Genomic DNA, 17,445 nt, shown 5'->3' with positions numbered 1-17,445 from the left:
GCACTTTTGATCTGGCTCTGAGCTTTGGATGTTCTCAACTTAGCTGCTGGCTCTGAGCATGGGGGCTGGGTGTGAACTCCTGGGCTGGGTGTGAACTTCTGGGCTGGGTGTGAGTTTGACCCTTGCCTTGAATTTAAACTGTGAGAGTTCAGGCAGTTGGAAGTTGAAGCTGAGCTGCTTTGCACTGCAGTGCTTCAGAGTTTGTGGTGCTCCAAAGGCAGATCTCAAAGAGCTGCTGCAAGAGTTGAGCTGAAGTGGCACAGTGCCCTGCAGAGGCAAAAGCTTTTCCCTGCCAGTCAGCCCTTGGAATCCTCTCCCCAGGGCAGTGGTGGATTGCCCTGCAGGGCAGAGTTGGAAGGCTCAGCTTGGCAGGGGGCTGGGCCAGCTCCTTTCCAGTGCAGTGTCAGCTGGCAAGGTTGGAGCAGCTGAGCCTTGGGGTCCCTTGCAGCCTGGCATTGTGTGGCAGCAGAGCTGTGCTGCTGGTTTTGAGGGCACTTGGAAAGCTTCTGGAGCATTTGTGCAGAGTGTGCAAGACATCCCTGAGCCTAGCAACTCCCTCAGCTCTCTTCAGAATGAACTCTGCAGAGCTGGAAGAGCTTTCCAGGAATTTGGCAGAGGTTTGGAGGAGTTTGGAAGGGATTTTGGTTCTCCTCCTCCTTGTCCTCTTCCTTGTCCTCCTCTGCCTCATCTTCTTCCTGCTCTCCCTGGAGGCTGCCCTTAGACTCCTAGAATCCTGGAGTGGTTTGGTTTGTCAGGGAGCTGCAAAGGTGCTGCAGTCCAAGCCCCTCTGCAGTCATCAGGGACATCCTGCACTAGCTCAGGTTGCCCAGAGCCCTGTCCAGCCTCACCTTGGACATTTACAAGGCTGGAACCTCAAGCCCCTCCCTGGGCAACCTGTTGCAGTGTTCCAGCAGCCTCCTGGTGCAGAACTTGTTCCTCACCTCCAATCTCAATCTGCTCTGCTCTAGTTTGCAAAGCCTGCAGGGACAGGACCAGAGACAATGGCTTCAAAGAGTCCCTCTGCAGCCTTCTTGTAGTCCCCTTCAGGTACCAGAAGGTCACTCTTAGGTCTCCCCAGAGCCTTCTCCTCTCCAGGCTGATCACCCCCAGCTCCCTCAGCCTGTCCTGGTAGCAGAGCTGCTCCAAGCCCCTGATCATTTTTGTGTCCCTCCTCTGGACCCTCTCCATCAGGTCCATGTCCTTCCTGTGTTGAGGGCTCCAGAGCTGGCTGCAGTGCTGCAGGTGAAGTCTCAGCAGAGCAGAGCCAAGTGCCAGGATGGCCTCTGTCCATCTCTGGCCATGCTGCTTTTGGTGCAGCCCAGGCTGCCCTTGGCCTTGTGGGCTGCAGGCTCCCCCTGTCTGTTCCTGTCCAGCTTCTTGTCCAGCAGCACCCCCCAGTGGTTTTCTGCAGGGCTGCTTCCTATCCCCTCCTCCCCCAGCCTATCCTGATTGTGAGGATTGTGCCAGGCCAGGGGCAGGACCCTGCCCTTGCTCTTGTTGAAGCTCAGGAGGTTGCCCTGGGCCCCCTCTGCAGCTTGTCCCCTTGAGCTCCTCCAACTTGTTCTGCAGGGTATTGCCTTAGGTTTCAGGAGGCAGAGAGGCTCTCTTTGAGCCTTGTGAAAGGAGTTGATGCCAAGCTGTAGCCAGAGGGTTGGATGGAATTGGGCAGTTTCCATGGCTGTGCTGTTCAGAGCTGCATCCTACAGTGCAAAGCATCCAATCCACAACAATCCATAGTGTGCCTGGGCCACGGGAGCCAAGCAACCTCCGTAGGCCAAAGCTTCCTCCAGAGCTCCACCAAAGCAGGCCAGAACCCCAGGCCCCAAATGCCTTCCCCCTCCCCCATGCCTCTCTGCCCCTCCTCCCCCCATACCCAAGAGCTGCAGTTACAGATTCTGGTAGGCAGCTCCCAGGTGAGCCAGGCCGCTGCAGGCTGCAGTTGGCAGCACTGCCAAGGCCTGAAAGCTCCTCTGCAGAGAGAGATCCCAGAAGATGTTGCTGGGAGCAGAGAGGAAGGGCAAAGGAGGTTGGAGATCCTGTGCTGTTCCTTTGTAGAGAGTGGGTGCAGGCCTTGTGGGGATGAACTAAGCTAGATGACACTTTGTGGTGTCCCTCTGGACTCTGCTGTCCCTGCTGGAGGTCTCTACTCTCTGGTGTAAGACATCCCAGTGCCTTCCACCCACCACAGGGATTGTCCTCCATGCTCTCATCCAGGGGCTTCTGTTGGGCCCTGCTGGCTGTGTAGATCAGCCCTGGTGATGTTGTAGGACCCTGGGGACTCTGAGAGGGCAGCAAGTGAGTGGAGATGGAGCAATGGATGGAGAGATGGAGGGTGAAGGCTGCAGGGGGTGGGAGGGCTTAGTTCAGCAGCTGTGTGGCTCTGCCTGGCTCCTACCTCCAATGGTGCTGGCAGCAGCTGACCCCAGAAGCTCAAAGCCCCAAACCCTGCCTGGCTCAGGACAGTCCCCTGACCCCTCCTGACATCCAGCACAGCCCAAGCAGGCACTCAGGGCTCCTAGCCACACAGCCCAGCCATCCCCCATGGCAGGAGTCTCCTGAGGTCTCACTCCCTCTCTGTCCCCCTTGCTCTCATCAGTTGCTGCCTGAGGTGTCTGCAGGGTCCCTCCCCAGCCCTCATCTGTAACCCCTCCTTGGCTTGGTGCTGTTCTTTCAGCCCTCCAGCTGATCCCAGCCTTTAGTCTCAGGCCCCTTCCATTCTTGTGCTGCTGCTTCCAGCCCAGTTCCTTAGGTGCTTCCTCAGCCACAGCATTTCCCACTCCACCCTTCTAGCTGCAGTGGCAGTGGAGGTGGGGGACACAGGGCCATGGGACAGCCAAGGTAGTAGGGCCATGGATGTGCTGGGAATGAGGGAAGGGCCTGGGTGTGGTCAGGCAGGAATTAGGCCTTGTCCCCCCAAAAAGGGGAGAGGATGCAGGGCCCAGGTGGCAAATGATTGTGCAGGGAATGGCAGAATCTGGCAGCATTTGAGGAGGTGAAAGCAGTGAATTGTGCTGCAGCTCTGCCTGTGTCAGCTGGGAGATGAACAGCAGCCCATGGGCACTGTGCCCTCCCACCAAACCTCCTTTTCTCTTGGGGCTGTGGAGTGGCAGCTCCAGGGAACTGCAAAGAGCAAGCTGAGAGAAATGGTCAGGGAGAGAAGAAAGCCAAACCCTTTCCAGTGAGTCTCTTTGGGCTGCAGGTGTGTGAAGGGTACTGGAGGTGTGAGGTTTGGGCAGGAGCCAGAGACTCCTCCAGCATCCCAGTGAGGGCTGAAGAGGTTTAGCAAGAAGCTGCCCAAGTCCCTTCCCCCTTTGCTGCATCTGCAGAGATCATGAAGCTCCCTTTGTGTGTGTCCTGAGGGCTGCTGTGATCTTCTGTTGGGGAGTGGGCAGCAGAGATGTGTGTGCAGGGCAGAGCTGAGCACAGAGTGTGTGGTGTGGGGGCAGGACCTGGGAGGAGAGCTGTGGCCAGAGCAAGATCTGCTGGCAAAGGCAGGTGCAGGCAGCAGAGGTCTGGGCAGGCAGTGGGAGGAAGCTTTAGGCAAGGGCTGGGAGAGGCTGTGTGGAGGCAGCTGTGTTGTGGTGCTGGCCTGCAGCTGCGTGCTGGGCTTGGGAGCTGAGTCCGCAGTTAGTCTCATAGTATCAGTCGGGGTTGGAAGGGACCACAAGGATCATCTAGCTCCAACCCCCTGCCATGGGCAGGGACACCCCACACTAGATCAGCCTGGCCAGAGCCTCATGCAGCCTGGGCTTAAACACCTCCAGGGATGCGGCCTCAACCACCTCCCTGGACAACTCATTCCAGGGCTTCACCACTCTCATGGTGAAGAACCTCCTCCTCACATCCGGCCTCAACCTTGTTGAGGCCTCCCATCTTGAGCAGCCCTGGCTGTGTGCTGTGGCTGTGCTGCTGGGCTTGGGAGCTGCCCCCAGCAAGGCTGAGCTGTGCTGCCTGGTCCTGGGCAGTGCTGAACCATCCCTTGCAGATCAGTGCTCTCCCCTGAGCCCTTTGCTTCTCTCTGTCAGGGGCTGAGTCCTCTCTCCATCATCCCTGCCCCTGTGTGCTGTGGAAGAGCAGAGTTTGCAGATCTGCCCCTTGGAGCAGCCCAACAGTTAAGAAACCCAGAGTGGGTTAACAGCAGGACCCCAGCCCCCAGGGCAGCTCCCAACCTCCTCCACCTCCTCCTGTCCAGCATATTTCACCTCTCCAGGAGCTCTGAGGCACACCAGGTGTTGTGGGAGTTGAGGAATGCTCCAGGCTGCTGGGGTGAGTTGTGAGCAGGGGATGATGTTTGGGGGTTGGGATCTGGAGGGTGGTGGGAGAAGGTTGGAGGTGGTTTGGTGTTCCTTGTTCAGTGCTGCTGCCTCCATTGTCTGAGCCAGGGGAGATGAAAGGACAGGGCCTGGACCAGGAACCACCCTGCCAATGCTACCAGGCTTGAGGAGAGTAGGACAAGACCATGTGTAAGTCCCAGGATGCCTCAGCGCACTGATCACAGGAACCTGGGGTCTCAGCACAGGTATTGGAGGTCTGCGCCCACACTGTGGCAGAAACTGAAGGTTTGAGGTCCCCTCTGTACTCTCTCCCCCAGCTGGGTGTTGGGAGTCAGGGACTGTCATGACCCAGGCAGGATCTGAGGGTTTGAGATCCTGGGCTCAGGTGCTTCCATCTTCCTTATTGCAGAGCTGTGACCCCTTCCTGCCACAGTATGGCCTCACAGAAGAACCCAGACAAGAGCTGGGAGGAGAAGCAGCACCCAGAGATCAAGTTGGAGAAGCCAATGTGCAGTCCCAAGGGAGAGGAGGATGAGGAGGAAAAAGAGGAGAAGATGGAGGATGATGCTGAGAATGACAACTGTGAAGAGGATGATAATGATGATGATGAAGGTGACCAGGATGAGGGGGAGGAATGTATGGAGGAGGATGAAGCCAGAGCAGGTCCCTCAGTGTCACCCAAAGAGCTGAATCAGTGCCCTGAGTGTGGGCAGAGCTTCCCAGATAGCTCAGAGCTTGTGAAGCACTTCTGCCTACAACCTGGCACTTTTCCCTTCGTTTGTGGTGACTGTGGCAAGAGGTTCCGCTGGAACTCTCATCTCACCCAGCACTTCCTCACCCACACTGGAGAGAGGCCCTTCCCTTGTGACAGCTGTGGCAAGCGGTTCAGGCAGATCTCTACTCTTAGGTGACACCACATCATCCACACCAGGGAGAAGGCCTTCACCTGCTGGGACTGTGGCAAGAACTTCAAACGCATCTCCAGTCTTACCATCCATCGCTGCATCCACACCGGAGAGCATCTGTTCCCCTGTGCTGAGTGCGGCAAGTGCTTTACCACGAGTACTAAATACATCCGGCACCAACTCATCCACAGCGGTGAGAAGCCGTACTGCTGCGCCGACTGCGGTAAGGGCTTCACCCAGATGGGGAACCTCACAAAGCACCGTCATGTGCACACTGGCGAGAGATCCTTCAGCTGTGCTGAGTGCGGCAAGGCCTTCAGCCATAGGCGCACTCTCATTGACCACCACCGCACCCACACGGGTGAGAAACCGTTCACATGTGCTGACTGCGGGAGGAGCTTCAGCCACTGGCGCTATCTCATTTCCCACCGCCGCACTCATACTGGTGAGAAGGCATTCACTTGTGCTGATTGTGGCAAGAGCTTCACCGAGAAAGGCTATCTCAACAAGCACCGCTACATCCACACCAGAGAGCAGCCTGCATTGGAGGGGAGGTATAAATCCACTTAGAATCTGTTGGGTAATCGCGGCCCCTCTGAGAGGGCCTTTCCAGCTCCAAAATCATCCCTTTTATGTCTGCACTTCTCAGGGACTGGGGACATCAGCAGCAACAAACACCTCCTGCCCTTCTGAACACCAATTATTGCTAATGAGAACAATTACAGTGCTGAGTCGACACAGCTGGAGCTCCCAGTGGAGCTGGGCAGGGCTTTGCCAGGGTCTGTCTGGTTCTTCCCTTATGCTTTGTGTCTCCCTGGGGTAAGAAATCCTCTGTCCATTGACCAATTGTCTCAATAAAACCCAAAAGTTACCCAAATCCTGTCTGTTTGCTTTTATTTCAGATATCCCTGCCTCAATGCCTGAATTTTGGGGGCATTTGCACCCAAGGGATGGGGTGGAGCTGTGTGCCCAGTTCAGGGAGGGGAAAATGAGGTTCTCAGAGGAGTCTTGAGGGGCATCTCAGAGGCATTCTTCAGGGGCTTTCAGGTGATCTTAGGTGTTTGGAATTAGGATGGTCCTGGGACTGACTTTTGGGATCTTTGGAGAGTGTAGGGGGAAGCTCATGGAGATCTTTGGAGGAACTCAGAAAGCTTCTGTTGGCTTTCCACTCTGGGGCTGGAACAGGTTGAAGAGCTGAGAAGAGGTTAAGCTGCCTGTTCCCCTCCAAACCAGAAGGAAGCAAAAAATAGCACACAGAGGAACCAAAAAACCCTCTGGGCTGGGATAAGGACTTGAGATAAGATCAAAAGAGTTGAATCCAAAGGAGATCCCATAGTGCACACTGACCTGAGGTTGTTTGCAGAAAGAAGCACAGCAGTCAGCAGCAGCAGCCAGGAGTTAAACCCCTGCAGCCCTCCCCCTCAGCAAAGAGCCAGCACCTGATAGCCAGAACCCAACAGCAGCAACCAGAACAGGAAGCCTCTCATGTTGCCATCTGAACTTCAGACCCTGTAGTCCTTTGCTCCAGCCAGCACTGTCCCTGTGAAGGTGGCATGAGGCAGGATGGTGTGGAGTAATGGCAGCAAATTTTCAACTTAACCTTTGATATTCCCAAGCCCTCATTCTGTGCCACCTGCACCATGCCCATCAGCAATCAGCATCACACCTCAGGTACTGTCCATTCCCACTCCACAGGAGGTCGCTTTGCAGTACACAGAGGGCTGCTCACTGCAGGTGCTCTGCAGCTCCACTCTGTTCCAGCACAGTCTGGGTCAGTCCATGCCCAGTCCAAATGCTGCAAATGCTGGGGCTGTGTTTCCAGCTCTGGGGCAATCGAGTCCAGTGACTCCTTCTATGCCTCCAAGTGAAAGCAAACTGTGGCTTGCATCCCAGTACTCAACTTCCAACACATCCAGGTGTGGGGATCCTCCTGTCACACCAGAAACACAGGTGGGTTCCACCACTGTAGGTAGTTAGGCTCCAGTGGCCGGAAGATCTTGCGTTGTATGGGAAGATAGGGCCCCTCTCCTGATAGCCAATAGCGTTTAGTTTACAGTGCAAGCAGACGGAAGTGACGTAAATCTCAGTTATATCGTGTAGTGTCGTTCACTAATAAAGGCCATTTGCCGTCCACCACATTGGTGTCTGCGAGCTGATGGACTGAGCGGTCTGGGGTTGGCCATTCCTGAACCAGGTAGCCACACCTATGACAGGCAACAAGTGGTGCCGAAACCCGGGAATTCGCCTGGAATCAGGTGAACGGCGGCCGGAGTGGCTGGACCAGCCCGGCGGGGAGGACGCTCCCGGACCAACAAGGAGGATGGAAGCCCTTGTGAAGGTCATGTCGCAGTTACATAGGCAGTGGGGTATTGATTGTGAACCCGAAGATTTTATTCTCGCAGTTGCGAGGCTGTTGCAGCTTGGGGTCATAAGCCAGCCGGTGGACATTCTCCACCAAGAAACGTGGAGCAGATGCACTGAAGCGCTAGCTCTGGAGACGATGTCCTCAGGCTGTGGGAAGGATCTTAGGTTGTGGGGGAAAGTCGTGCGGGCTCTGCAGGGGGCCAGGCAGGAGAGGGGGATCTGGAGGGCGATAGGAGACTGTTTGTTGGCCATCCCGAGGCGGGGAGTCAGGGCAGCCACGTGGACTTCGCATCCCCCAGACGATGGCAATTCTGCCGAGCCTGAGGAATTGCAGGAGGGCGATGCACCACCGGAATCCCCGAACCCCAACCTGCTCGCGGAGGGACAGAATCAAGCCAAATCCTTCTGGGGTGGGTTAGCTGAGGAGGCCTGGGGTGCCACGGGGAAATCAGAGTCTGAGGACGTCTGGGCCAGACCTCCGCCATATGCGCCCCGAGATGGTGCCAAACGAAAAGGGGAAGGGCGGGGCGAGCATGCCCCCGGCGGGAACAGGGAGGAGGCGCTGCAACCAATAAGCGCACACAAACGGGACGGGGAGGAGAACGAGAAGGAGAAAGGTGGGGGGGTGTTACAGTTTGAGCTGGGTGCCCCCCTGCAATGTTTACTTCCTGTGTCCAGAAGTCCAGCCCAGAGGGGTGGACACAGGAAATTAGGTAGTATTTCATACCACAATCCTTTGCACCACTATTGTGGCCGGTTGACGTTGCCCCCTTAAGAAAGGGAATATGGTGGACGGAAGTTGGTAAACGGAAGGAATAGTCTAAACTAATTTCATTGGACGAGTGGGAGGAAGCACTTTTCTGAGCTGGGACTATACTGAGTTTCTCCAGCACCTTATCTTCAGTCTTGCTTCCGCCTTTCTACGGTGCGGCTGCTCTCTGTCCCTGTGCTGGGCTTTCTGCCAAGGCTCCGGCCTTGAGAGAAAAACTGATAAGGCCTGTATTAACTCCTTTCCAATTAACACAAAACTGCTTTTAACTTCTTTCTTTTGCTCTCTCTCTCTTCTAACCTAATCTGGGGAAAGGGGGGGGAAGAGGGGAAAGAGGAGGTGGGGAACCCCCCTCTCTGCCGAGAGGGGTTCACTCTCATTTCTGTGTTACTCTGTTGTATATCTTTGTATATATTGTAGATATTGCAAATTTGTAAATAATCCCCTGCATTCTCTACATTGCTTTGTAAATATAGCTCCACTGCTTTGCTAATTCAGCTTGCGAGTTTTTTTTCCTTTCCCTTCAATTTTTTTTTCCCTTTTACTTTACAAGGGGGAAGGGAGGAGGCTTCTTGGCCTTAGCCCTTCCAACCCACCACAACTATAAGATTCAGTGCGCAGTCTAGCACTGTCTCTTTCCTTCCTCCTCCGTCAGCCGGTAACTGGGGGAGATGTCTCCTGGCTTTGGGCCTGGCTAGGCCCAAGGCCATGGGGGGATGGGCAGTCTCAGATCTGGCCAGCTGAGACTAGCCTAGCAGTGGGAGGGGGAAGAAGGAGCCCTGGGGGTCTTGGGTGTACCCTCAGGTGGGGATGGGATCTCTCTGGGTCTGCTTTGGGATTTTTCTTTGACACTGCGCTTTTGGCTTTCTGTAAAAGTTCACTGCTTTCTATTTAAACTTTCAATCACTTTTGCAATCCATTTGTCTGAGTGTTTATTGTTGCCAGGGGTGGGGAAGGAGGCTGCCTCAACCCAGCACAGGGGGGCGAGTTAAGAAGGGAGGAGCGGCCCACCCGAGAGGGAAGTGGGCGGGGCGGAGTGTGAGTGAGGGGTGGAAAGCCAATCAGAGTGACCATCTGGAAAAACACCCTCACAGGGCAAACCCCCCACCGAGCAGAAGGCAGAGTGAGCCAAGAGAGAGAGAACGGCCCGCCCGCAAGGGAGGTGGGTGGGGCCAGGGCCTAACAAAAAAGTACTGGAATTCAGAAGTAGCCGGACAGTTGAGTTCCGACTCTGGGTCAGACACTAGCTGGGCCGAGTGGCTCACAACTGATTCAAAGTCAGAGGAGGAGGAGGTAGGGGTAGACAGAGTCAAAAGCCAAAGTATCCCCATCCACTATAAAGAGGGACCACGAGGGGGAAAAATTCCTCTCACGGATTGGAGGAAAATAAAGATTGCATGTGCCCATTGGACCCCAGCAGCCACACTAGCGTTCCCGGTCCGGGTGATGGACAGGGGACAAAGAGTCCACATACCAATAAACCCTAAGGATGTGCAAGCGATTGTTAAAGCAATTGCAGACAAAGGGCTTAATTCTGCCATGGTCTCCACCCTCATAGATGGGTTTTTTGGGGGAGATGACATGCTCCCATTTGATATAAAGCAAAACTGTAGATTGATCTTTGATGGGGCAGGGATGATTGTGTTTAAACAAGAATGGGAGGACAACTGTGCAAGGCAACTAGCTCAAGTAACTGGGGCAGATCACCCGCTCCACGGCTCCAGCCTGCAGCGGCTAATGGATACAGACCCAACAATGATTACCCCCCAGGGACAGGCCCGAGGCCTGCGGGCCCATGAAGTTATGACAACTACTCGTGCAGCTAGAGAGGCCATTCGCACAGCCTCTAGAGTTATCGCCAAGCCATCGCCATGGTCCACAGTAAAGCAAAACGAAAGTGAGAGCTTTACGCAATTTGTGGATCGCCTCCAGGCAGCGGTCAACTCCTTGACCCTGCCTGCGGAAGCAAAAGGCCCGGTCCTTGCAGACTGCTTATGTCAGCAGTGTAATTCAAACACCAAAGACATCCTATGATCACTGCCAGCGGGGTTAAGTCTTGTGGACATGATTAAGCATGTCGTGAATGAAGAGCATCTGGCCCCAATTCAGGTGGCTGCTCGCACGGCAATAGCTAATGTGATGGCATGTTTTAGATGTGCCAGGCAGGCCACGTGGTGGCAAACTGCCCTAGGTTGGGGGATTCGCCAACATCGTTTCCCCCACGCCAGAATCAACCCAGAGGACCGTGATGGGCCTATGGAAAGAAAGGACATTTTGCTAAGGAGTGCAGATTTAAAAACCAGGGAAACAGGGTGGGGAGAGGGCACACGGGCCATGCACGGCCCTCTCCCACTTGGGACATGAGGTGGCCCAACTATGCCAACCCCAGATGGGGCGAAGCGCTCCTGAACTCGCTGCCCCCTTGAGAAGCGACCAACTTTACGGCCCAACCGATGGTCCAACCGAATCTGCCTCTATCTCAGGGACAGCAAGGACCGCCCCTTGGGGGCGAGACCTTAGGGTGGCCCTGGCAGTAAAGTATGACAGCCCGCCAGTGGTGTGGGGGATCTGTTCTCTCTATAATGCCCCCATGGCACCACCATTCATGTCCACTTTTGACTGACACTGGAGCAGATGTTACAGTTATTCCTGAGACAAATTGGCCTCCATGCTGGAAATTGGGAGATGCCCCCATGGTGGGTGGAGTTGGGGGATTGACCCGAGCTTGGAAGAGCGCTCAATTGGTAGCAATTACAATTCACAGTGAAACTGGACCGGAGAAAACCATCACCCTTTTTCCATATGTCATGTCAGGAGTCCCACCCCTGTTGGGAAGGGATGCTCTAGCCCTATTAAAAGCCAGGGTGACAAATTTATTCTAAGGGCCACTGCCGCACACCCACTTCCACCAATTAAACTGATGTGGAATAAAACTAATGAAAGCTGTGAGTTTCTGTTCACAGGACCGGATCATCGGACACCCCTGTGACCCATATACCCCAGTGGCAAGAGAAGATGACGAGCTGGCAAGTGTCCTGTCCAAGCCTGGGAGTTCCACACTGGCAGAATCCAGAGAACGGCAAAATAGCCTCCGCAGAGGGGGCTGTGATGCCTTGAGCTGTCTAAAGAATGTTTACATTATGTTGGTAGAACACCAGCAACTGCTTTAAGAATGTATTTACTCAGTGTTATCCCCAGTTATCCTTAGTTACCTCAAGTTACACCCTGTTGTTATCTCCCTAATTTCCACCTGTTCACTGTGCCTTACATTACATTGAAGGTGTTCAGAAGGAGACTTGATGGGGTGCTTGGTGCCATGGGTTAGCTGTTTGGGTGGGTTGGATTGGTTGATGGGTTGGACACGATGATCTTGAAGGTCTCTTCCAACCTGGTTTGGTTTATTCTAATATTCTAATTTTTTATTCAAGTTTATGATGTATACTTTCAAAATTGTTATATTTCTCAGGATTGTTATATTTTAGCTAATTTGGTTATGCACAGGGAGGGGGGAATTGTAGGTAGCTAGGACCCAGCGGACGGAAGATCTCGTGCTGTACGGGAAGATAGGGCCCCTCTCCTGATAGCCAATAGCGTTCAGCTTACGGTGCAAGCAGACGGAAGTGACACAAACCTCAGTTACATAGTGCAGTGTCGTTCACTAATAAAGGCCATTTGCCGTCCACCACATTGGTGTCTGCGAGCTGATGGACCGAGCAGCCTGGGGTTGGCCGCCGTGCCGTTCCTGAGCCAGGTTGCCGCGTCTACGACAGGCAACACTCCTCCAGATATTGGAAGGCCACAAGAAGGACTCCTTGGAGCCTTCTCTTCTCCAGACTGAGCAACCCCAACTCTCTCAGTCTGTCCTCATAGCAGAGCAGCTCCAGCCCTCTGCTTATCCTCGTGGTCCTTCTCTGGACACCTTCCAGCACCCCCAGATCCTTCTTGTAATAGATGCTCCAGAATTGCCACAGAGCTCCAGGTGGGGTCTCACCAAGGCGGAGCAGAGTGGGAGAATCCTCTCCCTGGCCCTGCTGGTCACATTTGCCTTGATGCAGCCAAGGATGCAATTGGCTCTCTGGGCTGCAAGTGCACACTGGTGGCTCCTGTTGAGCTTGTGGATGAACACTTCCCTTAAGGATAATCCAGAATTAGAAACACAGGATGGGGATGGAAGAGGCTCCTGATGCAAGCAAGAACTATTCCAAATGTGTCCAGAGATGCAACCTAACTGATTGGCAAACATTGACTGCCTGAAGTCAAGGCACCTCTGTGGGAAGAATACTCAGGCTGTGCATCCATCCAGGCTGTCACCATCCCATAATAAGGAACAAACACACAGGGTGGGCTGCACCAGGGGGAAAGGGAAAGTATTGGAGATGTGGCAGGAAAGGCAGGAAAAGATTTGCCCTCAGCTGGTCAGGAATCTGTGCCCCTGGGGCAGTGCTCCCAAATACAACTGTGGCTGATCAAGGAGATGTGAGATGGCACAAATGAAACAATGCTGCAAAGGAAAGGGCCTCTGCTTGGCACAGCTTGGCCTGATGCTTTCTGCCTTGCTCAGCAGAAAGTGAAGCAGAAAAGGCCATGGTGAAGACCTCTGCTCTCCCAGTCCTCTGCAATAGGACTGCAGGTGCAGGATCAGCTTCCCAGGGAGGAGTGAAACAGGTTGCAGAAATAGCTGCTCAGGAGGGAATGGCTCCAGGCACGGTCTTTGTCTCAGAAGGAGGAGTGGGCACAGCACTGAACACAAGCTGTTGTGTTTCCATGGATCAGAGAGGAAGGACATCTATAGACATGGGTGAGAGATGGGAACAAAGCAGGATTGTGCAGGAAGGAGGAGCCAGCACAAGTTCTGCACCAGGAGGGTAGTGGAACACTGGAACAGGTTGCCCAGGGAGGTGGTAGGTATCCCATCCCTGGAGATCTTCAAGGTGAGGCTTGACAGGGCTCTGGGCAACCTGATGTAGTTGAGGATGTCCCTGGGAAGGTTGGACAAGATAACCTCTGGAGGTCCCTTCCAGCCCAGCCCATTCTGTGATCAGTGAGGTATGGGAACCAAGCAGATGCTGCATGAAGTGCAAAAGGAAGACAGCACCTGGGGCTTCTCAGAGCTCTGGGCCTGGCTATGGTTGTGGATTCCTGCCTTGGGCTTCAGACTCAGGAAGTTGGTTGGAGCACTAACCCTGAGCTTGGTCAGCTTTGTTTGCATGGCTGTTATAGTGCAGGGCATGTGTGAGTGCTGGTCTGCTTGAGGGAGCAGAACAGGGGACAGCAAGGACCTCTCTGGGAAGAGCTGGGGCAAATGTTGCCTTCAAGAGCAGGCCCTAAGCCTCTGTCTTCTCCTAAGCTCCCATTTCAAGGACCAGGCCTAAGGCCTGTCTGCATTTCATAGAGCAATACTGAGCAAGACTTTCCTGAGGTTCTTTTCCCTATTCCAAATGCCCTGGGATGGAACAAACCCTGCACACAGGGAAGAAGGCCAACTGCTGATGGGTTGTGGCAGGCGAAAAGTGGCCACCCAGACACAGGAATTGTCCTCCCGCAGGCTCAACACTGCTGTGGCCACATCTGGATTCCTGGTATCTGGGTGCAGAGTTCAGAAGTCTGAAGGGGAAGCCAGGAACTGGGGAGGCTGCAGAGGAGATTTTCCAGGATGGGAGCTGACATCTCTGTGGAGAGGCTGAGCGCTGGGCTGCTTCAGCCTGCTGAATGGAGGCTCAGGGCACTGCCATAGCAGTGTGCACATGGCTGAAGGGTGGTTTCAGAGAGGATGGAGATCTTCTGGAGAGTGGAAAGAGACCAAAACCTTCAGAAAGTGCAGTTTGGAAGGTTCAGAGTGGAGAGGAGGCCAAAGAAATGTCCCTTCAAGGGCAGAGCTGCTATGCATGAGGCCATCCAGAGGTGTCAGGAAATGGCAGGGAGAGCTGAGACAGCTCAGGGAAGGGATGGAAATAGCAGGGGCAGAGCTGGATGAGGAAGCAGGATTGGTGTCAGCAGCCTGAAGGGAAAGAGTTGCAGGCATGGGACAGTGTAGGACAGGCTGCAGTAGGGATAGCCAAGAGTTCTGGCAAGGCTCAGAGGCCTTGGTCTCTGTCCTTGGTCTTTGTCCCCTTGGCTCTGGCAGTTGCCTCTGCCACCAAGGCCTGTGAGGAGAAACTTGGCTTTGAGACTTTGAGGTTGTTCTATTGCAAGGGCAGTGCTCAGGGCTTGGTCTTTCTGCTTCCTAGAACAAAGGCAAGTTTTTCTCCCCTGCACTTTACCTTTGTCTCCCTGCAATCCTGGCCTCTAACAAGCTGCTCTAACGAGTCCCTGGGGAGCCTTTGTCAGTAACAAGCCTCAGTGAGGCCAATCAGTGCTTCAAGGGACTTTGGAGTTTTCTTCTGACTTGGACTTGTTGACAGGCTTCTTGGCAGTAGCTTGGCAGAGTCTCCTGGCAGTACCTGAGCATCATGTAATCAGCCCCAAATACTCCATGGGGCTCATTAAATACTGTTGAACCTCTCATTATTGCCAAGGTATCTGCAGCTAATTGGAGAAGATTTTATTACACAAAGCATCTGATCAAAACTATTTTTAAAGGTACATTTCGTTCCTTTTCAGCAGGAGTTGTCTCTTTGCAAGCAAACCACAGCAAAACCTGACAAGGTCCTACCCTGGTCACTGCTCCTCCTCACTCCCCACTTCCCCCAGCAGAGCCCAGAGCCACAGGTGAGGGACAGGATCTGCTGTGCCAGGGGATGGGGGTCGGGGCTTGGCCCTTTGGATCAATGAAACCCCTCCAGGATTCCTCAGCAGCAGAGCCACCTTGAGCTGCTTGTCCTGACCTGTCAGCACTGCCTCAGTTCTCTGCTCTCACCACAGCCTGGAGATGCTTCAGTGCCTCCAGTGATGCTCCCCTTGCTTCCACTGTATCCTGCTCTGACCAGACCCTGGGGACTCTTTCCCAGTATGCTTCACTGGGACCCATTAAGAGTAGAAGAAACTTCAGAGTTTGAAACTGACTTTGACTTCTGGAGAGGTTTCATCAGCTTCTCAGTCTCTGAGGTTCATGGACTTGGCAGCAAAGCCACCAGAGGGATCCTTTAAAATACCTGGGCTGGTCCTTTTGTGCTGAGCTAGGCCAGGCTCCTGGGCTGGAAGGTGCTGCTGGCAAGCAGGCAGCGCTGCAGAAGACAGCTCTGACCAGGAGCTGCTCCTCTACACAGCACAGCAGGGCTGAGGACACTGCCAGAGGATCTCAGAGAGATGAGGAAGGCAGAGAGAGCTTTGAGGTGTCCAGGACTGGGAGAGTGACTGAGAGCTCGCTGGAGGAAAGGTCAATGCTGTAGCTCCTGCAGGCATTTCCATCTCAGCAGCTGACATTCAGCTGAAGGCTCCTGGAGTGTGCACACAGAAGGATGACCAAAGCCCTTCAGTTCCATCCTGTGAGCAGAGCTGGGTAAGGAGAAGGCTTCACCCCCAGCCCCTTTGCCTTTCTCTCTTCCCTTCACTGTCTCTGCAGCACTGCAGGCCTGCTCCCTGTTTCTCCCCCTTTCCATGGGACTCTTATTCCATGGGATTGGGCTGTTGGTCACTTTCTGTTCTGACACCAGAGGAATCTTCATGGCAATTCTGGGTCCCTGTTGCATTTGAAGTTGTCATGAAATCTGCCATTGGGTTGGTAGTGATGGGGAATGAGCTGATCCATTCCTCATGCAGCTCAGGGACAGGGCTTACAATGAGCATGACAGAAGTGTGCCCTAACTTGTCTCTATCTTTCCCTCCTTGGACAGGTCTCCATGGCCAGAGGCAGCAGATGGCCAACAGCAGCTCCATCACCCACTTCCTCCTCCTGCCAGTCACGGGCATAAGGCAGCTGCAGCTCCTGCACTTCTGGCTCTTCCTGGCCATCTACCTGGGTGCCCTGCTGGGCAATGGCCTCATCATCACCACCATAGCCTGGGACCACCACCTCCACACCCCCATGTACTTCTTCCTCCTCAACCTTGCCCTCCTCGATCTGGGATTCATCTCCACCACTGTGCCCAAATCCATGGACAATTCACTGTGGGCCATCAGGGACATCTCCTATGCAGGATGTGTTCTCCAGGTCTTCTTTTTAGTATTCCTAATGTCAGCAGAGTATTTTCTCCTCACCATCATGTCCTACGATCGCTATGTTGCCATCTGCAGACCCCTGCACTATGAGACCCTCCTGGGCAGCAGAGTTTGTCTCCACCTGGCAGCAGCTGCTTGGGGCTGTGGCTTTCTCTATGCTCTGCTGCACACAGCCAATACATTTTCCCTGCCCCTCTGCCAAGGCAATGCTGTGAAGCAGTTCTTCTGTGAAATCCCCCAGATCCTCAAGCTCTCCTGCTCCACATCCTACCTCAGGGAAATTTGGCTTCTTGCGGCCAGTGTCTGTTTAGCATTTGTCTGTTTTGTGTTGATTGTGGTGTCCTATGTGCAGATCTTCAGGGCAGTGCTGAGGATCCCCTCTCAGCAGGGACGCCACAAAGCCTTTGCCACCTGCCTCCCTCACCTGGCTGTGGTCTCCCTCTTTCTCAGCAGCGTAACCTTTGCCTACCTGAAGCCCTCTTCTATCTCCTCCCCATCCCTGGACATGGTTGTGTCAGTTCTGTACTCAGTGGTGCCTCCAGCAGGGAACCCTCTCATCTACAGCCTGAGGAACCAGGAGCTCAAGGCTGCCCTAAGCAAACTGATCCCTGGATGCTTTCAGAAACAATAAACTCTTTGTCCTTTCCTGCAGAGCAGTTCTGATGTCACTCACAGTCTGGTTTCTCTCTTTTTGGCTGCTGCTGGTGCTGTTACCCTTGTGAGAATGTTGTTTCCCCACCAGAGTCTTTCTTCAGACCATTTCTGATTCAGTGTTGTCCTGTCTGCTGTGACCCAGAGGCTGCAGACAGGAGCAGCTGTGCTCCCTGGGTGTGCAATATACAAGGAAAAATTCTTCCCATCTAGAAGTTCATAACAGAGACAGAGGAGTCTTGTAAAACTTCCTTTGAATAAAGGGAGAGTCCACAGGAGAACTCCCTGTGGGGTCTCTCTCATTGCTGAAGGCACAGCTCCCCTTTCATCCTACATTTCTGGACACGAACCTCCCTCTCCCTTTCCCCACTGGCTCAGGTACTCA

The 17,445-nt window shown here is 54.0% G+C and overlaps 2 protein-coding genes across 2 annotated transcripts; both read left to right on the top strand.

Annotated features, from left to right (window-relative positions):
- Positions 1-4,780: 4,780 nt before the first annotated feature.
- Positions 4,781-5,927, top strand: LOC137457471 (gastrula zinc finger protein XlCGF26.1-like). The gene is given in 1 exon segment (XM_068169378.1): positions 4,781-5,927. A coding segment is annotated over 1 exon segment (969 nt). The 3' UTR covers positions 5,750-5,927.
- Positions 5,928-16,107: 10,180 nt separating this feature from the next.
- On the top strand, positions 16,108-17,040 carry LOC137457467 (olfactory receptor 14A16-like). The gene has a single exon (XM_068169375.1). It carries the CDS (start codon positions 16,108-16,110, stop codon positions 17,038-17,040), a length of 933 nt encoding a protein of 310 aa, XP_068025476.1.
- The last annotated feature ends 405 nt before the right edge of the window (positions 17,041-17,445 follow it).

The sequence above is a fragment of the Melanerpes formicivorus genome, unplaced genomic scaffold (genome assembly GCF_026170545.1).
Source record: "Melanerpes formicivorus ecotype bairdi unplaced genomic scaffold, bMelFor1.0.p_v2 SCAF_180, whole genome shotgun sequence".
NCBI classification, from domain to species: Eukaryota; Metazoa; Chordata; class Aves; order Piciformes; family Picidae; genus Melanerpes; species Melanerpes formicivorus.
The sequence above is the reverse complement of the archived record's forward strand: the minus strand, read 5'-3'. Positions and strand labels throughout refer to the sequence as shown.

Bases quoted from the DNA above. Each gene is read 5' to 3' on its own strand.
- LOC137457467 (XM_068169375.1), top strand. From the start codon at position 16,108: ATGGCCAACAGCAGCTCCATCACCCACTTCCTCCTCCTGCCAGTCACG.